The following is a 23001-nucleotide window of genomic DNA, read 5'->3' as shown; positions in this document are numbered from 1 at the left end:
ACTGGAATAAGACATTTGATAGGCTGGCCTAAGCTTCCCGCTGCCATGGATCAGTATGTACTGCCTCTCCTTTCCCCTGCCTGGGCTGATGTAACTCACTGGAGTGGCAAATTACACCAGACCTACAGCTGTAGCCCGACATTATGATTAATTTGATCAGTAATTTCTCCTGTTTTTCATTTTAATCGCCGAGACCATTCTGCTGTGGCAGGTCTTTCAGATCTAATTAAGATCAATTCCGGTGTAACAGACTTGGCGCGCCTTTACCCCGTCAAATCCCTGAGCTCTCCGGGCGTGGAGAAAACCCGCAGCTCTAATCAATCAACTTCCAGCAAAATCCAGCGGGCTCCCACAATCAGCCCATTAACGCACTTAAGCAAATTTCATAATCTTCCTCTGTCTATTTGTCATCACTGTGGTGGCTATTTCAGGCAGCTCCAGGCTGCCTCTGACTGCACTCTGCATGTTGGGGAGCTGCAGACAGAGTGTGTGAAAGGTGTAGGAAGGTAAATCCTCCCTTCATTTAACCACATTAGCTTCACTAATATAAGTTTAAAACACCGACTCGAGGGGGTTCGGTCTGCTGCCGTACGATTTGTAGTCTAATACGAGTATTAATGAGCTAATTAATGAAATTTGACTCACAAATTAAAAAATGCCAAACCCTCAAAAACACCAGGGATGTAATGAAGGCTTAGGATTTCTTCTCTGTGAGTTTACAAAGAATATCACACACCTCCCATGAGAAGAGAATTACAATGGGACATTAATTGGAACATAATGAGTGTTTGTCTCTCTGCGGCGCTGCGCAGTCTTTTCTGCAAATAGTTGAATGGTTGAGTGATTCTACTTGTCTGAATAATGACGGTAGGAAATAGGGGTGTTATCTGCAAAATGCTCATTGTATTATGGTAATTATGACTCCACTTTACTGCACATACTGGTTCCTCTGGGTAAAACACAGAAACACCAGAAATGCCCTTCTGTGCTGTTCATTAAAACATACAAAAGCACGATCGGGGTGACGGCGCTCACGTGCGCACGAGAAAGTCTCCACTCGGGGAATTGCTTTGAATTTAAAAACTTCTGTAAATGAACCAGAGACGTGGGACTGGAAATCCAATCACTGACCCAAGCAGCGGAGGGAGGCGGAGCTGCTGTTTAAATCCTATTGCAGCCATGAGAGGGTGCTGAGGCCGCGGCCTGTCCTTCAGAGAGCCCCTCCCTGTGTAACCCACTCCTTGAAAATCCCAGCAATGACCCAGAGAAACTAAACCTTTTATGGCCATTTTGCTTCTTCTTCTACACACACACACTCACTCACACACACACACACACACACACACACACACACACACACACACACACACACACACACACACACACACACACACACTATAATCCTATTTGATGAGGCAATATCTTAATGATACCTGATGTGCCCCTCTGGCCCCCTCAAAGAAGGTCTGTCCTCAGCCATCGTAATCAGCAACCCTGCTTCCTTTACAGAAACACCACCTCGATAAAGCTCGGGAACTCAGACACGCAGTGAGCTTGTTTCGAAATAACAATGGTTCTGCTGCTTTTGTTTAGATTCTTGGAAATTTAACCAAGTGGTGGTTTCCTAGCAAATTAAAGCTTAAGAGAGTATCTGTTACTTAAGGTGTTTACACACTGTCTGATGCAAGCTTAATGTGTGGATCTGTATGTTGGTCAGGAGCTCTTGTATCCACAGTCAGACCGGACAGCCTGTTTGGCGCGATGTAGCGGCCAGCCTTTGGAGCCCATTAAATCCAGAGGCTGTTTTTCCTGCTGAGTCTCACTAGGCCGTGACAGGGCCGGAGAGGGCTGCGAGGGGAAACAAATAGCCCAACTCATCCTGGCCATAAAGAAGCTTGCACCACAACCCAATAAGGGTCTGACGCTGATGAATGTGACCAGGGACAGAAAGGCGACCCTGGCCAGTCTCCACCAGAAATGAAACCACAGGGATATAAAATAGGTTATTATCGTCACACAGTGACAGGCAGACGGACAGAAGGGCAGAGATGGATGGACAGACAAAGTGACTAAAAAGGAGGTTGAGTGGGAAGAGCAGCAAAGATTAAAGGACTGATTACAACTGGAAAGCCTAAGGATAGATAACCTCAGAATCCCTCCTCGATCTGCAGCAGCAGGATACGATTAATGCGTCTCGCCTGGCTGTGAGGTTGGATGTGCTCAAGTGCGTCAAGGCTTCAATAAAAACATGCATATTCTAATAGGTCCACATGGACACCACTTGATAAAGATCATCTGCAGACAAACAATCGAGCGCCGAGTATACAGCTACTGGTAAAGGCCACAATGATGCGATTCACATGCACATGTCAGCTCATGAAGCACTTTTCTTTTTAAAAAGAAACACTTCCTGGCCTTACTGCAAGATCAGTGAGCAGAGCTATTGTTATTATGGTTGACGTAGATAATCTGTATTAATAAAAAGAACAAATTATTGGGCAACGGCAGTGACATGATAATAAATATGTTTTAACTCTGTTCTGATGTAATTTAAAATAGCCTTTAAATATTTACATTCTAAACCAAAACAGAACTAATAAAGACCAAAAATGAAACCTCAATCCACGTAAATATAAGAGTACTGATGTAGGTGAACAGGTTGGATTAAACCAATCAGAAGTGCCAAATCCACTTTAGATCTACCCTCAGTCATACCAGTTGGCAACCCCCTGGCAACCTCTAGAGACAAGGACAAATGTATATTCCCTGAATGGTTGGCGAGTGGTTGCTGTCGTTGGAATAAATAGATCTCAAAGAAAGTGTGGCACCAAAAACCTCCTTATGATTGTTTTGGTTACTAGAAGATTGATGTAGTTTGCAAGGAAGATGCCAACTTGCCAACTTCGCCTTCAAAGTAAAAGCTCAGTTTTTTTAAAACATGCTAGTTTAAGTGGTTTTCCATTTCCAGTTTGTTAGAGAGACTTTGCAGACAAGTCACCATCTTACATGTGAATCTGCTAGTGGCCAAAGCAATCACAAGGATTTTGGTGCTGCACCTTCTTTGCGATTTATTTAATCTAACGACACCAACCACTCGCCTATGTCTTTGACACTGCATATGTCTTTAAGACTGATTTTGCCTAGTGACACCAAGTGGCCTCCACCAACCACTCATTAACTTGTCAGGGAGCACACATTTTTTACGTATCTGGGGCTTAGCAATTAATTTTCCAGCAACCTCCAGCCAAAAATCCAAATAGAGTGTGCTGAATTAGAAGTTGTTTTAGAGAGAGGAGAAGCTGGACCTGTGCTTATCTACAAATACATGTTAGTTTGTGGACTCACGGGCAAAGGCATGGGTGGAGTGACGGGTGACGGGAGGCTGCGGGCCGGAGACTGGTTGGGTCGGTGCGGCGGGGACTGCTGCGGCTGCCCGGAGGTGGAGGAGCAGGTGGAGGCTGGAGACGGGACGGAGGTCTGCTGCTGCTGCTGGCTGGGTGGGGTCATGTGATGCTGGGATGACAGCTGGTTCTGGTTATGGGAGTGAGACTGTTGGTGATGGTGGTGCTGCTGTTGCTGCTGCTGATGTTGCTGTTGTTGCTGCTGCTGGTGGTGGTGGTGCTGCATCTGTTGGAGCTGCTGCAGGTGCTGGAGCTGGGAGTTCAGTGATGAGGTAGCTGTTGATGAAAGGACAGGAGTTTGATTCTTCGTAGTGTCTGAGCCACACGCCGCAGAAGTGTTTCAGCACATAAACAAGAGGCCTTCACTATCTGAAGAATATTTTCACACCAAAGACAGAAACAAATGCACACATAGAGTGTGGGATGCATAGGGTAAACAGTGAAAGACAGATGTAAATTGCATGGAGCCACAACAAGGTCCTCCTGGGTTTTTAGCCTGCATGATGGAGTCACTGAATTCAATTTAGCTAGTTGGAGGACAAAGCTATCAAGCCTGACTGATATAATTGCTCTCCGGAGCCAAAAGTCGTCATTGTCACTCGGAGAAAGAAAGAATCTTTGGTTTAATGGCTCAAAATCTCATAAGAAAGAGACATCCATCTTCTCTGTAAGAGTTCAGAAATAAACCCATTAACTAATTGGATCCAATAATAGCGTGCCATTAGAAAGTAATTCCAACATTTAAATGCTTATAAATTTTTATGCTGTTTAAAAAAAAAATCAGTTAACACTCAAGCTGCAGCCACACCAGACATGCAGATACTACCAAGTACCCAGAGAGCACACCTGACATAAAACAAATGTAAAAACATGTTGGTGCAACCGCTGTGGAGTTCACTCCAAACACCCGAATACACAACTTGGTGGATCTTCTGTCATTTCACACACACAAACACACACTTTATGTTTGAATGTCAGACGAAAGCCACAGCACAACACAGACAACGGATGATTTCTACTAAAGGAATCAACCGTAACACCATATGTGCGAAATGGGCTAAAAACAACAACATCTAAGCTGACCTTCACACCCTAAACAGAAGAAAGGACAAACTGAGTTTACACACAGATGTGATGGATAGAAGAGACTTTTTAAAACCTGTGTATGTCTTAACATGTTGACAGTTCAACCGCTTAAAAACAACAAATCTCAACTTTACATATCAGAACATATCATTGCTACACTTGACTTCCAGCAGACTGTTTATGTGTGTTTTTGCTGTGGACTGCTCGGTGATGCTACACAGCCTTAGACAGAAAAGAAAAGAGTGAAATCAACATTTGACTGTTTCTGTGCTGTAAAAGATAATTTGGGTTTAGTGGAGACAGGACTGATCTGTATGGAGATATTTCATCTAGCTTTTTACAGTGTAGTGCACAATAAAAAGACATTTCTGCCCTATGTAATTGTTTCCACAGTTAAAGTTACTTTCAGCTGCTCACTTATTCAGAAGAGGGTGACCACAGCAGGTAGCTCTGCATGTTTGATTTGCCCTTCTTAACACAAACCCACAAAAGAGTTTGTTTCTCCTCCCAAAATTGAATTCAGCCTCATTTGCTTGTTAGGCAAAAGTGTAAACCACTGCACTATAGAGCCGCTTCAGTTCTTAAAAAAAGTCAAAAAATAATCTTAAAACCTACAACTTCTTTGGATGGAAAGTAGACTCTGATCTTTCAGTACTAGCATTTCAATTCCATTCAATTCAGTTTATTTACAAATCCCAACATCAGTCGCCTCAAAGTGCTTAAAACATCCAGAAAAATGAAAATGTAAAAAGTGAAGAAGAAAAACACCCTTCAATCATGCTGTGAGTGTTGATGTTGCATAGTTTGCCCACCAGAGGGCACTCTACAATATGTCTCTGGGTTGCAACAACCACAACAATCAGTTGATTCAAGAACTATTGGACGGTGGTAAATGAATAATCCATGAGTTGTTGTAATAGCAAAATCAGTTTTTAAACATCACTTTCGTTATCTTAGACTATGCTAATAACTTAATGCACATAATTCTGCGATGTGTATCGGATTTTTAAATCACCAAATATCGGTATCGGTCTTTAAAATCTCATATACTAAAAAGCAAGGTAATTATGCTGAGTAAAGCATATGCTCTCTAAACAAGCTAAATTAACAGGTTTTGTGAAAAATACACTTCCTGTTTTTAGAATTAGGAAAGTAAAGACTAAATAAATAATTCAATTAAACTTCTATTAATAACTAAATTAACTACCTTTGCCTCTTTTAAGTCAAATGTTCCTGCTTTAAAACTAAAAATCCACAAACTAGGGTGTAAACTGTGATGTCATTCTGAATAACATATAAAGTGCAGCAGATAATGTATTTATATTATATTAACATACACGGCCGAACTAAGCTAAGCTAAATATTTACAGTGTTTATACCACAAAGGCCCTGATAACAAACACTGGTTCAGAACAATGACTTGTGAACATCTATTGATAATACGGCCCAGCAATTGTGAACACATCGTAGACAAGCTTGTACACACACCGAATCAATGCACTTAAATTATTTAAGTATGCTTGTCTCATAAAAGATGAATAAAACATCAGGGCAGACAAGTCTTTGATTAGCGTGGTCACTTCGTCTCCAGGACAGGCACAGATGAACATTTGATGAAGATCAGATCATCCTCCTCTTTCCTCACTCTGCAGAAGCCCAGCCAAAGAGAGCTGGCATCTCTCGGCCAGTAAACAGCACACTTTTACATTTCTTCTACCTCCTGACACATTGACACCTCTCTCACACCCCCACCATGAATTATATATCATCTGTGCAAACGGCAAGAGTCCAATTCGCACTTGAAATGTTGGGGCAAGTTGTCTAGCAAGCGCTGAGCCCCTGACAGGACCGGCTCTTTTCCTTTGCAACTTCACAACGACAAAATGTTGAGCCCCATTTAAAGATGGAATAAAAGGGAACAAAGACGAAGAAAACAAAAGGGGGGCAAAATGAGATTTCTGTCAAAAAATTATCGAAACCAGGCGAAGATCAAAGACGATTGAAGAATTTCCTCCAGCGCAAACCATTACGCCAAGGAACACGAGGCACAACAAAAGAATATGAAGCAGAAGAAAACAAATACAGAGGGAATATGGAAGAAGCCCCATGTGGCCTTATTATAAGGGCTACACTGCAGGTAACTATATTCTTTAACAGCAGTGCTTTATAAATTCTGTCATCTTGTTAAGACTGTCAGGACCACTGACCCTCCCTTCCTCTCTAACTGGGCAACTGGCATTTTGAAGCTCATTCTTTTAACCACAGCTGTCTGATTGCTTTGGTTGAGCACATAATCCAAACAGCTTGTCTCAGCTAATTGTTTGTGCTCCTTCCTCCAGCAGACACAGGGCCGAGGATGAGAGCAGGAGCTTCACTCGTGATGGAGAGAGGGCAAAAGGGTGCCGGGATCCTATAGAGCTCATTATATCTCCCACTGTCTCTTTGTTGTGTTTCATATTCACTAGTTCTCATCTGCTGCGATGCAGTCAGCGCTCCCACTTAGTCATCGCGCCTGAGGGGTGGAAGAGCAAGGGTCTCACTTTCAGTGTTGTCACAACTTGCCTATGTTAATGTTTCTAATGAGGAATGAGCCAGATCATGCGGCGCAATGATCAGATGGAAACGAAACTCAATTTTAAACTTTTAACAACAATCATTTGGGACTCCGAGACACCAGCGCTGAGAAGTCTCAGGCCTTCAACCTCAGCGCTTTGAGAAACTGTCTGCCATCTCTCTTTCAGAGCTTCTTCTTTTTCCTTTTTTTTCGCTTTAGTGCCACAGTAGAAATCAACTGTTATCTCTGACTGTCCTGGCCCAGGCTTGTGAAGTAGTGGAGGACGAAGCGAGACTGATTGTCAGAGGTCGAAAGGCTAGGTCAAAGCCGGCTCGTTCGTCAGACAAAATGCTATTTTTGTTTCCTGTGCGGTTGAGTAGTGGGGTGGGAGGGCGGGCAGTCTGCTCTCTCATTACCAGCGCTATCTCAGTAGTCACTGCCAACCCACCTATTACAGCACTTTTCTCTCTGGGGCTGATTCAAGCTCCTTGTTTTCCTCCCGATGTACAACACCTGCCTTTGTAACTATTTCCCTTGAATTGCCTTATACACCCTTTGCCTGTGTGCTTGTTTGTGCATATGTAAATGAGTCTGGCTACCTGTTGGTATCGTGTCATCCTAACATCCACAGTGCATTTTTCGAGTTAAATGAAATATGAAAACATCTGTTGATGCATTTAGCCTTTCTGAAAAGCGAAAAATAGGTGGTCGTCATGTTATAGCGCTTAGAAAAGACCCGGGCAAGGCCAGCATGAAGAGTGATTGCAGGGTCATAGCAATCACATCTACACAAAGGGACTTTGACTATCATTCCTTCTATCAAACCGCACGTGATCTGTGTTGCATAAAGTACGGACAGAAGGAGTCGGAGACGATGATCTCATGTTGGAGGCATTCAGTATTTCTAGCCGTTAAAAAGGAAACGATAGTTCACAAAGCTTGGACAGAATGTACTGAGTTTCAGGACTGAATAAAATCTAATGGTACCTTTTGTATATTCATATGCATGCACACTGGCTTTCATATGCATCTCTTCCTTTAAAGCCAAGAAAAAGTTTTTCATCTAGCTGCTTATACACTGCTGCACTATCTGGATGTCTTTAGCCTCACTTAGGAGAGGAGTGCAGTAAATTAAGAGCTAATCAGAAGCTACAGAGGAGCCTTTCCAGGTTGATGAAATTGTCCTATGTGACCCACCCTGTATCTTTAGGAACTGCTCTCGTCTCTAAACACGGCTGTCATTCTCCGACGAGAGAGGTGAGGGGGGGACAAACAAGCTCCTCATTACTGCTCTGCCTCACGTTCCTCTATGGGAGTCCATAAACCACTGTCTCAATTGCCTTTTCAGTGAGTCACACTGATAATTACTCCACTGGAGGTAAGGAGATTTAGACTCTATGAGATCTGGTAATTATGAAGGTGGTCAAGGGAAGGTCATTTTTTACTCTGTGGATTAGATCGGCGCGCTCGCACACTGATGAAGGGGATAACATCACTGTTTCTGCTCTCATTTCCTTTGTGAAATGTTAACTTTTAGTTCACTTTCATAACACTGATTACGCGTCAAGGTAATTATTTCTATCACTGGTCATTCTGTCTGTCTTTTTTTTAATTCAAAAGTGATTTATTAAAACACAGAAAGATGAAAAGAAAGAAAGAAAGTGGCATCAGAGGCGGAGCATTTAGTATTAACCTGATAAATGACAAAAGGCATGAATTTGTGTAAATTGACACAGTTTAGCACAGGAAACATTTATTTTTGTTTCCTAAAGGCCATACTGGTGAGATAAGCAAACAATAGAGGTCAGTTATCTTAGTCAAAGGAGCTTGCAAAGAAAAGCGTCTGGACTTCTTTAAGTTACTTGAAGACGTTTCACCTCTCATCCGAGAAGCTTCTTCAGTTCTAAGGTCAAATGGTGGAGAGTCCCAGATATAAACCTAGTGGGAGTATCCCCCCACAGAGGGACAAAAGGACCCCCTGATGATCCTCTAATCGCCTGAGCCAAGGTGTGAAACTGGGTGTGGGTCCCAATCAGCCAGAGTTTCGGGTGTGTTCATTGTGAAACCTGGCCCCACCTTATCATGCGAATTCCTGAGGTCAGATGGCCCAGGATGTGAGTGGGCGTTAAGGCGTCTGGGAAGGGATCTCAAAACTGGATTATAGATGGCAGAGAGTTGGTGTCGTAAACCCCCGCCTCTGTTCAAAGATGGTCGCTCACAGTGGACATAGATGGCTTCTTTCACTCCTCTTTCAAACCATCTGTCCTCTCTGTCCAAAATGTGAACATTGGCATCCTCGAAAGAGTGTCCTTTATCCTTAAGATGCAGATGGACTGCTGAGTCTTGTGTGAAAATCTGACTTGCATAAAACAATCCACTTATCATAACTATCATACTAACATTTAAATTCACCTACATCTATCTAATTTTCTGACAATGGACCACTGCTTGCATGAAACACGATACATTATAAATATTGCGTCAACTGTTTTACTCTGACTTGAGCTTTAATATACAGACCTGCATCGCTGAATCAAGTAGAAATTAGACTTACATTTACTCTTTATGAATAAAGGAATAATGGATCATTTCTGAGGATCATTGCTTCCTTTTTTAATAAGTAGCACAGACTCATTACAATCATTCACCTTAAAATTTATTAACACAATAGTTGGTTTTAATCAGTTTTTTAAGACACTGCAGGCTGGATTGAGATGGCCCGCAGGCTGTATTTTGCGGTTTGCAGCATATCTGGTTCAGTTTTGGTAGAAACACTTAGACCAGGAGTGTCGGTGTTTAAACCGTGGGCCACATACACCCATAAACTCTGATCTTAAATGTGCCGAACCAGCTAAACTCCCCTTTGTGTATAGATGTTTAGGTAAACGTTTAGTTTAGCAGTGCACTTTCAGCAGTGTGTCTCAGTTTTTCTACATGATCAAGAAATGCTGCTGTAGTAAAGAAAGAAATCTGCCAGCATGACTTAAATTGTTAGAAATTCACATGTAAAATTACAGGAAGAGTTCATTACCCATAAAACCTCCTATTTCTTTTTCCCACTGTAGTCTCATTGTAAAAATATGAAATGTATATAGTAAATAGTGAAAACATGAATTTTTATGTCATTGAATTATTTATCAATCATTTAATTGCTTTGGTTTAGTATGAACGGCCATTGAGAAGGTCTTTATTGGTGGGAAAAGCTGTAAAACTTATGAAAATACAGTTAAAACTTCAAAAATTCATTCAGTACCTTCCTTCACTTGTTTTAAACAAATCCAGTGGGCCGAAGTAGAGTATTACCCAGGCCAGTTCTGGCCCCTGGACTTTATGTTTGATACCCTTGATTTAGACTGTCAAATAAAGGCAGCAATACTGAAAATACTTCAATACTAGCTCTGTATTAAAAAGTAAAAGTATGAAATACTTAATACTTCATAGTTTACACCTCATGCAGTGGAAACTATGATAACAATGCTAATTAAAGTTTTATATATTAATTCTTTGTTGTTGTCTAGATCTCTAATGTCTGCTGATCAATACTTGTTGGCTATACCTAGATCCAACTTAAAGAAAAAGTTGCTTTTGAGTTTGCGGACCCCGGTGGACACCGTTGATACCTTTAATAATAAACTTTAGACCCACCTGTTCAGGCTTGCTTCTATTTAGTTTTATCTATTTGCTGCAAACTGCTTGTCAAAGTTGTTCAGTGCGTTTGTACATGTGGCTGCTAAAGTGAAGGTTTTTCTTTCAGAAAACACTACGATTTTTCCATGCAGCAACCAGCTGGCATTAATAACGTCTCTTTCCTTGAGTAAAGAAATTACGAATCATCGAGTGGCCCATTTAGTCTTAAAGGCCATGAAACGCAACAATCTAGTTTGGTATTTTGGCAAAAAAATGGAAATAATCAAGTGAAGTATCTCATATTTGTGCCTAAATCCCTGAAATAAAAGTTAAGCTAGAGTTAGAAAGAAAAAGGCTTAGAAAAACAAACACACGTTCTCACTCAGAGCTTCTTTTTTTTACAGCTTGCAACATATTTGTGTTACATTGCTTCACCGGCGAGTGCATACAGCTGGTAATCACGTTAAGGGGATGGAGAATAGATACGTGCGTTGGCAATGGCTGGAATGAACACGTGGAAAATGAAACGTTAAAGGAGCTCGAGAACTACTGAATAAAAACATTACTCAGAGAACCACAGCAGGCAATATCAGCATTTCAGCTGCAGGAGGAACTCAGCGACTACAAAAAAGAAAGGGGGAGAAAAAAAATATAGGTAGTTAAGATTTGAGCGGAGTCGCAGTTACAGGATTTTGGAGAGTAAACCACATCGCTTGTAGGGATCCAGAGATAATGCTTTCACTTTGTGATGCAAGGCAATATCAAGCAGTGTTGCAGGATTCTCACTCTGGGGGAAGCATTTCAAAGAATCAAATCCTCTCCATGGAGTTGTTACACATACAAGAAAATCCCCGTGTGCTCGATAACGTTGCCCTTTTGGTGTTGCTTACGCTTTGTTATTGATTTCCAAAGTGTGGTCCGGGAACCTCTGGGGGGGGGGTCCCGACAAAGTTCCAGGAGGTCCCAAGCAAAAAGAGAGAGACCGAGTTTATTTTCCCTCTGATTTCAATCCTTAAGATTTTTATTTTTTCATTTTTGTGCAGTGATCTTACAGGTGAGGGTTTTTAAAGATTAAACCAAAGCGACTAATTAGTTTATCTCGCTTTGCTTGAAAGTTTCTTAAATTAAGTGGCAAACTTTCTGCACTAATCCTGGTTTCAAACATTTTTTATAGCTGTCTCATTAAAATCTCTTTGAATAAATAAAAGAAATACTTTATTTTGTCTAAAGCAACTATAACAGCTTCATTTATGAGCAAACCTTCACATTCTGAGATATTTTCAGGCTCCATTCAAACACACTCCACATAAACAGTATGTAATGCAGTGAAACCCAGTATGGGGTCTCCTGCTTTTGTCCTTCAAAGTCCAGAAGGTGTTGAGCCCCCCCACCCGCACTCCCCCTTCCTGAAAAGAGCCTGTCTGCCTGGCAGGACAGACCAGGTTATTACAGCGTGTTCATGGTCCCATCATGTGTCGTCAGACCAAAGCGGAGGCCGCGAGTAAAAGCCTCATGCAAAATTTATGTTCATGCGGCTGTTTCAGTGGGTGGAAAAATCAATATTGCGGGCCTGATGCACGGAGATGACTGAGTGCTCTCTGACTGACAGTAAAAGCTGAGAGAGATTGAGGGGCTGCATTTACTGCTCTAGAAATGGAGTGGAGTAGAGTCGCCCTAATAGTCTAGTTCACCTTAAATTTGAATTTCATTGTGGATTATTTTGGTAACAACTTGAATACTGAGGGGTTGAAGAATTACTCCATTAGATTAAAAAGAAGACTAAGCAGGATTGTTTCCAAATCGTCTCGAGCACATCTTGCATTGTGACTTCTGAGCAGCTACAGTATTGTATATTACGGGGTTATTAAGCCTTCCCTTCCTTCCCAACTTACACAGATATAAAAATGATTGTAGAATAATCAAAAGACAATGTGGGTATGAGGAGGACATCACAGGGCTTTTGTTCTGCGCTGCTTCGCTTACATATGCTTTTGATAACGTGCCACATACCCACAGTGCATTTGGGGAGGAATGTGAGAAGAGAGCGAAAAGAAAGTGAGAAAAAGAAATTCAGTGGGATGAAATAACCCCAAACAATGGGATTTGCTTTCCATTCTTCTGCCTCCATCTTCTGTCTTTAATTATTCCCTTTGGTTGTCTGAGGGAGCGTGTAAGCACTTTCACACAGCACAACATGCCCAGCAGCACAACACTGTCTGCCTTAGTGATGTGGAGACTTCTGAGTGACACTGAGCCTCTTGTGATTATTAATGCTGTTTAATACAACACAGAGCAGCCACTATGACTGAGGGAAAAAACAGATTTCAAAATGCATGCATTCAAAATGCAATGTGAATGGAATTATGTACTACATGAGCACTGAGCACTTGAGATACACCGCCCCCCCTTTTTTTGTCTTTTCCTTGCTACATAAACAATGTGTACACCGCAAAATGAAGGCTAATGTTTTGTAGATGCAACGATAACAAGCGGCCCAGTGTGCTTTATTTTTGCACACAGCATTTAATGGAACCACAGCTGATCCTGGTGGGATCCTTTGTGCCGGTTTAGTAGTTTCTTCCTGAATCGCATATGAGATATTTGAGAGCCCAGAACGATGTATGATGAATGAAGTAGCATGCTACTTATACGCTTATCGTGCTCACTGACTAGCAACAGGTTCAGCAAAGGGCAGCGGCAGTAAATGAAATTCCGCACCAGGACAATATATCATCAAAAGAAATGTATGCACCCGAAACTTACAAGCCTTCTTCGGATGCGGACAAGGTGCCTGACGGGGTTGGGGGAAGGGAGAGGCGGAGGGGATAGTAAGGAGAAAAAGAGAGGGGGGTGGCTGAAGAGAAAAGAGGGGAGGGTTTTCCTTTTTTTCTTCTTCTTCTTTTTTTTCCTGGATGGGTGAAGAGCAAAGCAATGGGAAGCAGCAGCAGCAGCAGATTTTGTTGAATCAGTTCTATTTCCATACTGGCTGATCTGTGTCTTTTAACCATTTCACTGCAGCTGGAAAATGAAAGTACCAGGGCTAATTTCACAGTGAGAGCTCACTGAACAAAACCCCCCACGGTCTGTGGCAAAAGGTGCTAAGTCTACTTTGTCATTGTGAATTACGGCAGTGTAATTCAGGAAACAGCCTTGTGTATGACAGAGAAGAGTAGGAAAAAATGTCCAGAGGAAAAAGAGAAAAAAAATGCAAGAAAAGCCTTTTTTTCCCCCTCCCCTCTATACCCTCACATGTACTTAGTGAGTCTTTCTTATGATCTGTAAGTATCAGATACCTCTCTCCAAACATGCCGTCCTGTACTGATGCCACGGGATCCATCTGTGATGTGTCTGCAGTTAGTCCAGGAATAGCACCCGCGGGACTTGCGCACTCCTCAGGCCTCCTGCGGGACCTTTTAAGCTGCATTGATACTGATAAAAGCCCCCACAAATCTGGCCCCAAGATACCTCAGCCATTAATTAAGGTAATTAGGCCCTGGTCAGCAATTAGTAACCACAGATAGCTTTTAGCTGGTGAGGGGTTTGGTTCCACACCATCTGCTGACAAATGTCACCACGGACTCTTTGGTTTCACACGCGGGGAACCGGAGAGCTGTGTTTAAAAGTGACCTCTGTGTGATCCAGACTCCCACAGCTCCTCTACTGCCGCCGCCGCCGCCGCCGCTGCTGCAGGATCACTTTGTTTGTTCTTCTCTCAGGTTTTTTGCTTCTTTTCTCTTTCAAACACGAAAGAGCGAGCTCTGTGAAAATCCATACATGTTGTACACGGTCAGAGCGGGAACAGGAAACGTTCACTGCACAAGTTATTGAACAAAATTAAAACGTCTGGGCCCAGTGTAAGGAGTATTGATCAGCGCGTAATGCTACATTGATTTGCTAGTATTATTAAGTCCATTATAGATCTGTTTTGATAACATTGTACTTTATATTATAATGTTATGTGCATATGTACTTACTGTGAGTCAATTATGCAGATAGGTATAAAACATAACAGTGACAACACAAATACCTTTGGAAATCATTAAGAAAAAGCAGAATAGACCTGCTGAATAAATCTGGGAGAAACATTTGTGCCCTTTCTACTAATATCAAAACACAGCAGCGTGCATGCTTCATCCGGTGGCACAGGTATGTGATATAAGGCACCCTGACTGATAAAAAGCAGGCTGAACACACAAGTTCAACCTCAGAGGACACATCACGCAATAACTCACATTATTGGGGAATGGGAAATAAAGGATGCCGCTGCTTTACACAATTCCACATTTGAAGCAATCGGTGATAACACCATTTTCATTCCAGTTCAGTCCCATAAAATTACCATTAACATTACAACTCATGCAGAACACAGATAAATGTAAAATGTCACCCAGTTCTGCCAGGCAGGACTTCCAGTTCCACAAGATTACCATCTCTGTCTGCTCTCTCCCACTGCACCTTGTCTAATATTTCATTTACAACATTTCATAAGTTCATTTTCCCCTCACTGACCATGTAAATCACAAATCAATTTTCATTTAAAATGCTTGACTACAGATTGTTGCTGAAAGCTCCTGAATTGCGCCTCAGCAATATGGCAGACCTTTAGCAAATCTTTCAGAAGCGGTGTGGTCAGAGGAGGGAGGCTAAAAGTGAGATGTAATTTCCACAAAACAACTCTGGGGCCGAGTGGTCAAGGCATTTACTGGAAAGACTTTACAAGTGATGAAATGCCACGAAAACAATGTATTGTAATTTATACCCCTTTCAATATTCCCTCATTTAACTGGTCCACTCGACGGGAACGATTAAAACAGATGAACTCTATTGATTGCGCATAATTGTTTGGAATATTAATCAACATGCGCAGCTATCATGGTGTAAGATGATTTCATTGAGAGTGTTAGGGTTAGATAATTGAGATTTTATTCAAAAACGGTTAATTTGGCTAAATGAAGCCAGCAGTGTGGCTGTTTCACATATAGAAACTTAATTACAGCAGCTAGTGGGTAATCTCTTTTAGCTCCGGAGCTCGGGGAATAGCCGGATTGCTCCACGTGTTTTTGATTATTCACATAACTGGAAGCTAATTTCAGAATTTGCCATCTAGAAATTCCGCCTCCTAATTCGGAAAACGATCCTCTCCTAATCCACGCCGCTTTATTGCCACCCTGAGTAAAATCCATTAAAATGAATGCATCACACTGCCTGCACACACAGCGCAGATGGACACTGTGCGATGGTGAGCGACCGCCTTGTAGACTGTGTGTTTATGGCAGGTGGTTTTGCAAAGAGCCTCCCTCAGTGTTTACCAGTGAGGGCAGATGTCAGGGTTTGCTGTGGAGGAGCAGACACAGCCACATCTGATTAACAATATTATTGTCCTCCTCCACACCGCCATAAAGACTCATCCCCTCCCCTCTCCCCTCCTCTCCAAGCCTCCCCCTTTTTTCTTTCCTTTCTTTCTATTTCGGGCTCTGGCAGCGTGCTGTCCTGTGGCATGGCTGAACCAGAGTGACACCGCCACCATCCATAGAAACAAAAAACGAGCCAAGAGCCAGAAGGTTAACAGACACACACACACACACACACACACACACACACACACACACACACACACACACACACACACACACACAAAACAACGGTTTCTTACCAGACACAAAACACAGAAATGTCTGGGGATGCATACATAAAAAAAATTCATACTGTATATTCAAGAAACACAGAGGATTGTTGTTTTTTTAAGCAATTATGGAAAATATGTAACTTGAATACAGAACAAATGATTAGCATGGCTGCAACAAGTGAAGCAGCAGGAGGTGAAATTTACTTACATCTCAGCTTGAAAACAGACATCAGAGTATAAATGAGCCTCATGGGAGAGAGCGAGTGTGTGTGTTTATATGTGCATCAAACCCGTGTGGTTGATCCTAACCCTCTTAATGCTCTGCTGTTTGTTCTGATTGGCGATTTTTTTCCCCCTCTTTTCTCCTTTCTGTCGCCAAACTGTCACGAAGGCACTAACCCGGCACGTTTCGGAGCTTCTTATTGAAGACAAACAATAAACCACTGGCAGATATCAATGGCAGAGATGAGAACTCGGGTGCCATATCTGCTGGGACTGGCTGGCGAACCTGCCTCTGCCTGCGCTTCATCTCCAGCAGCACCTCTCACTCTCAATTATTTGGCTGCTGTCACAACAAATCAATCAAATTACCGCTCCAGGACTGTGTGCAGCTGCTCCTATTGCACCGCTAGTTGCATTAGCTTTGAAATGTATGAGGTCTACATTTTATCACTGTTATTTATTTAATGCGGCTCTCTCCCCTGCGAGTCATCTTACAACCACAGCAAAGTTAAATCATTAAAGGACGACGTGGAATACATACTGCTCGAGAACACTTCAAATTAAACAGTGATAAGGGAGAAGGGATGGGTTTAGCCTCTATTGTGTTAAGATGGCAGATGCGGGTGAGGAAGTGTGGACCGCTTGCGCGTGGCGCTTCCTAATGCACTCTTCTACTGGCTGAATGTGCCCACAAACAGCAGCGGCTCGTTTCTTTTCTCTTCTCCCCCCCAAAATGATTTGAAACATACACAAGAGAAAAGCAGCCGCACAATGAGCGGCTGCTGTGTTTGTAACAAGCCCAAAAAGAATATCTGCAACTCTCCGGCTCTGCTAATGTAATGGCTAAAGGGACACGGAGGCATTCCCACAGAGGACAGAGGAGGCAGAGGTAGTCAGCGGCCCGGCCCGGTGAGCTAACCTCTTAAAGGAGCAGCAGTCAGCTGAGGCAGAAGAGATGCAATCTGACATGTCTAACTAGTGTGGAAACATTTGGCTCTTCCCCCCCAGGAGCCCACCCTTTGGTGGTGTAATGAGCAGAGTGATTTCCCTAATTTGTATCACGGCAAAACCCACAACCTGCGAACGACACCGCTGAGCGTTTTCATCAAAACGGCAGACATGCCTTTGATTGGCACTGACACGGGGTCTCATTACTGCAGGTGAGTGGGATGCCGACCTTTATCAGGAAGCTTGAGTGCTGTTTTGTGTTTCCTGCGGACGAGTACAGAGGAACAATGCTCTCACCTCACCATTAGAACTCGGCTCTCTGATGTGATGTGCTCCCTGGCTTTCTGCTGAGAGCAAATAAGATGGGATATGCTTATTAATATGAAAGCGCTCCGGTAAACTAGCTTCTTGCATTACCTTTGAGTGAGTCGTAGAGAAGAGGAGTAGACAGATGAGACTTTGTTCTGCTTCCTCCCAATGAGCATTACATGTATAGAGCTTTGAAACAACTAGTTTTACAAGTATGGTAATCATGCTTTGCTTGTTATGAAGTAAAGGTCTATTAAAAATGCAGCAGAAAGGTAGCGTCATATTCAAGACCAGAAATCTGCAGATGTCTGCATCAGTCGTGCATACTTAGATCTGAAATTGTGAAAATCATGTATGATTTTTTTTATTTTCATTCCTATCAGCCGTCATATTTACAGACCTCTAGCATGACCCAACCTAGTTTTTGCCTCTGTGAAGTCAGCTAGAATTGTGTGCACTCTGTCACAAAAGATAACTTTCTCCCTTGTTTAGTTTCATTGGGGATTTGTTTTTACTGCATGTTTGCAGGCATAAATCATTCTGACAAATAACCAGTTACACTGGTGCTTGTGTTTACTGAGTCTGCCACAAGATGCTGCTCAGTTTTATTTAAGCAACTGCTCCAACTTTATAGCACAACCCCATTACAGTGATAGTTATTCATCACAGTCTGAGGGAGCTGCCCTCCTAAAGCTAGTACAAGTCCAGTCGGTTCCCTTCTGTCAACATTTATTCTCACAGAGCCAGCTTTGATTAGCCTGATCAAAAACGCTGCGGTTACTGTTTCTCTTTTTACTTCATTTCCCTCATTAAAGGTTAATATAAAAATGCAAAAAGTGCATGCACTGAAATCCCTCGTTTCATCTAATAAAGCTAGTGAAACATGACATCCTGACAATGTACAGAGATTTAATGTATCTAATATCCTCTGTCCTAAACCGCCCACTCCACAAGACAAACAGCCTTATTAGTTGGTCATTAGCTGCCTCATTATATTTAAATACAGCCATTGGCTGGGCTCCTCCCAGAGTCTCATTACTGTGCCTCACTGTTGTCTTCTGTCTGATCTGACACTAATTAGCGAGCAGTGTGAACGCTGTAAACTACACTCGCTCCCGAAGTCGTGAAATGAGCTGACTGCTCCCTGGCGACAGTGCGGCATCGTATTATATGTGTGATTAATCAGGCCTGGAGGGTCTGGGAGGGGGAGCGAGGGGGACACGGGGGCAGAGGCCAGAGCTGCAGTTGTCTGACAGAGGTGCTGTGCCAGCAGGCCTCATTCAGCGGAGCTGTGATGAACTCAGACAGGGGAGAGTGGAGGAGCGCAGCGTGGCTAGAGGGGCCCGGACACAGTCAAGACATTTAGCTTCACTCGTGACTTGTGTCACTTTCTCTCCACGGAGGTCCCTTCAATGAATCCCCTTCAGATAAGAGGACGTGCGAACAGGCAGTCTGTCAGTCTGCACGCTTAAAAAAAGATCTGCCACAGAGGCATTTCTCCACAACAGTTTTTTTCCCCTCTGTCTCTCTCTTTGTGTCTGATGGCTGTAGAATTTTATCAGGACATTGGACTCAGATTCTTTGTTGGTTTGTTTGGCAGTGGACAATATGGATGACTGAGAGGTGTTTGTTTTGGTGTTCTGACACCCTGACAATGTGTTTGTCGATCAGTTCATCGGATCGCTGAAGCCTCTGGGTTGTCCCTCACGCACCACGAGGAAGATGTGTTGAAGTGTGAGTCAGACGGGCCTGCTGGGCCCATTATCGTCCACTACTGACGGATACATTGAAGGGCTCGCTGGATAGATGCGGGTTTATTAAAAGCTCTGCCTACAGCGATGGCTGCTGTTATTTATGCATGTTTGTGTCCATTAGGCCTCTACCTCCACATTTCCTCACTCAGGGCATCTGTCCATCCATTTCCCCCACATGAAGGGAGACTTCCCTGCACTTTGTGCTGCACTGGCATTATTGTAATCTCCCTCCTAAAAACACACTGCTTTACATGTAGCCTGGCATCTTTTTACATTAGTGCGACTCTCTCATCTAAGATTTATGACTGACGGTTTCCCCATCCATCCCTCAATCTAATGGTATAAAAGAGACAATGTTTTAAACATTAAAATGAAAACCATTTACAACTATGATCAAAAGAGAACACTTGGGCATTAAAGTTTAAAAGGCAAGGATAAGTACAGCCATGTGGATGGACAGATGAGGTGGAAAAGAGATAAAAAAGTGAAGTACAGTGCACTCTTATGCACAGGAAAGAGGCATAAAGTGCTTCTGTGCTGCACTGCAAAACGCTGACCTGTAATTAATATGGTTGGTTCCTCTGGGCAAGTCAAGGATAGCTGCTTTTTGGGATCTAAACCCCTCAAGGACTCTTACCTGGCCGAGACCTCTAAAGCATTTTGTTGGGGAAAAAACATTGTTCAGTGGCTTAAAATGAATGCGCGCCAAACTCTTACTTGTTTTATGTATTACTAATAATTCCCGAATCGTCTGCTCTACACGAATACGAGGCAATAACAATTCCTGAGAGTAGCTGGGTCATTTTTCTGCAGCTTCTTGTCTACAGCTCCCTTCTTCTCACCTTGCAGGTTCTGGAGGGGGAGCGTCATGATGCCCCCCGCAGCAGCAGCAGCCACCAGGCTCTGGATGTTGGCGGTGGGCAGGGAGAGCACCAGGCCCTGCTGCCCGCCCAGGTGCCCGCCTGCGTTGAAGGGAATGAGGATGGGCTGGTTCAGGCCTGGTGCCGCCCCGGACATCACGCCACCTACCGCGTTAGCCAGTTGCTGCGCCACCAGGAGAGACTGAAGAGGGCACACATAAAAACACACACACACGCATAACATCAATTGCAGATGGTTTTCTTTAAAATGTTATAAAAGTAAGGTTTAATACATCATTTGATATATTTCTATGTTTGTGCGAAATAAATTGTGTTTATGATCTTATTACTTTCAGTTATTTCAGATTTTACACACACACACACAGACACAGACACACACACACCAATGAAAGTCTGCGTGAATATTATAAACTTACATCAGTATTTTGATTAAAGTTGCAACTTTAAGCTATAGTTTTTTATTTAGACCCACTTTAGAAGACACTAATGCCAAAAATGATTTCATAAAGCAAACAGTAAAACATTTAGTGTGATATGGTTAAACGTATTGTTAAGACACAGAACTGTGCTAAAATCCTGAGGCCCTTGTTTCTTTAGATTTTGCTTCCAAAGTGTCTATAGCTATCTGTAAAACATGGTGGAGGCTCTGTCGTGGTTTGAGGCTGCAGTGGTGTTGGAGATCTTGTCTAAACCGATAGAATTATGAACAATGAAAAGTATCATCTCATTTTGATATACTATCCAGTACTATCTGGAAAGCATCTGATTGGCAACAGATTCATTTTTCAGCACGACAATGACCCCAAAGAGTCATGGACCGGCCTCCCCAGAGCTCGGACTTTAAGGTTATTGAAGCAGCGTGGGATCATCTTTACAGAGAACAAACTGGAGCTAACATCCCAAGTAGAGCTTTGAAGCCTATTTAGAAATTACAATAACAGCTGCCTAAGAGAGTTCAGACTGTGTTGGTCACACCAAATATGCAGTTTTAAGCTCGACTCTGTTTTTACCTTATATACTACATTTCCATGTATATTTGAAGGTGTTTCAATAAATTACTGCACCTATTTCCCAGAAAATAAAGACTCTGCATATTAAGTGATGAACATACGCGCTATTTTAAAATCCTGACATGCTTAATGGAGACAAGTGCAGCAGATGTTCCTTGACTTCATAACCAATCAGTGTGTTTTGATGAATGCAGCTGTTTTGCAGCTGAAAGCTGTGCTGCTTTGCTGTGTCACAGACTGACAGTCAAAACACACTGCTGTTGGTACTGACAGAAATCAAACCCCATCTTTGTGAAAGAGCTGTGATTTTTTTTCCTTTCACAGAAATGCAGTGATTCATGTTTCATCCCACTGAACAAATCCCTGGTACCACGGAATAATGTGCTTGAAATACACAGTCTTTTTTTTATAACGTAGCAGTACTTTGCCCTTTTGATGAGTGATATAACACATCACTTTCGTCTCTTCATGTATCCATTCATTCATATTAGTTAAAGTGGAATCGCTGCAGTCATACCCATAGAAGAAAAGATAAGTTATCACAAGTATCGCTCTGAGATATTTTGCACACTTGAAGCTCTCTTCAAATGTATTTTCCGAGGAAGTGGGGCTGGGAAAAATACACCTACACATTTATCGTCGAGAGTTTTGAGCCCAAAGTAGGAAGGTTTGTGCCATGGCTCCACGAATACACACAAAATTACACATTAATTTGCATTTATTCTCATTAAGCATTGATTAAAATTGGACCGAGAACATTTAAACGTTGAATTTGAGTTGTTTGGGAGTCAAATAATAAAAGCGCGTTGTCACTTTGTGTTGTGTCCCCAACAAAGCAGGCTGCTTTGGACATTAGTAGGTGAGTCTGGGCGCGCTGTGGTGCGACTTTAAGTTCACAAAGCTTTAACTCCAATTGTCAGCTATCTGCTTGTGTTTTGCATGGTGTGTCTGCAGCTTGCACAGGGTGCAGAACGAGCTGACTGGTGTGAAGCGGGCTCACCCTGCTCTCGAGCCTGGTGCTCATAGGTGACAGGCGTGTCACTGTGATAACCTTGTGTGGTGCATAACGCCTGCTCCCACTCCGACGTACATGTGATCGCAGTTTAAGAGGTACAAGGCCACGTCGGTTTAAAGCCAAAAAGCATGGCTAAAATATCCGCACTAAGAGACAAATGAACACCAGTTTGTGTTTCTGAGCCGTTAAAAGGATAAAAAAAAAGAGAAAAGCTTGTAGAGGTGAACGCTGCTGGCAGGAGTTTTCACACGCACGCTGTAAAGGATTCCTCTTTCTCAACATTTGCTTTGATACGCAGCAACAGTGCATAGCATATGACAAACTGACGCTTCTGACAGCATTCGAAATGACATTTGCCATTAACTTTAAAAAATGAATTAATAATTCGGGAGCTCAAAGAATCCTCAAAGGACACTAACAAAGGCGACGCGTTTGTTAGCTGCAAGTGACACGTGTTTAATCTCAGTTTTTTAACTCAATTTAATCTCAAATCGAAGCGGCGCATAATCAAAGACGCTCTTTGAACATTTCATCTCTGAATCAAACAAAATGAGATTGCCAGGCTTGA

At 42.6% G+C, this 23001-nt stretch overlaps 1 protein-coding gene across 2 annotated transcripts in view; it reads right to left on the bottom strand.

The window, feature by feature from the left end:
• pou6f2 (POU class 6 homeobox 2) overlaps positions 1–23001 on the bottom strand; it is a 71224-nt gene that overhangs the window by 28360 nt on the left and 19863 nt on the right. For both annotated transcript variants that reach the window (XM_084939556.1, XM_084939557.1), the window contains 2 exons: positions 20370–20589; positions 3346–3677 (listed from right to left, as the gene is read on the bottom strand). In XM_084939556.1, coding sequence (XP_084795682.1) covers positions 3346–3677; positions 20370–20589 — 552 coding nt within the window. The remainder of the gene's footprint in view (positions 1–3345; positions 3678–20369; positions 20590–23001) is intronic.

The sequence above is a fragment of the Perissodus microlepis genome, chromosome 9 (assembly GCF_051167445.1).
Source record: "Perissodus microlepis isolate ML-2025 ecotype Zambia chromosome 9, ASM5116744v1, whole genome shotgun sequence".
In the NCBI taxonomy this organism is placed as follows: Eukaryota; Metazoa; Chordata; class Actinopteri; order Cichliformes; family Cichlidae; genus Perissodus; species Perissodus microlepis.
Note: the sequence above shows the minus strand (reverse complement) of the source record. Positions and strands in the feature narration are given on the sequence as shown.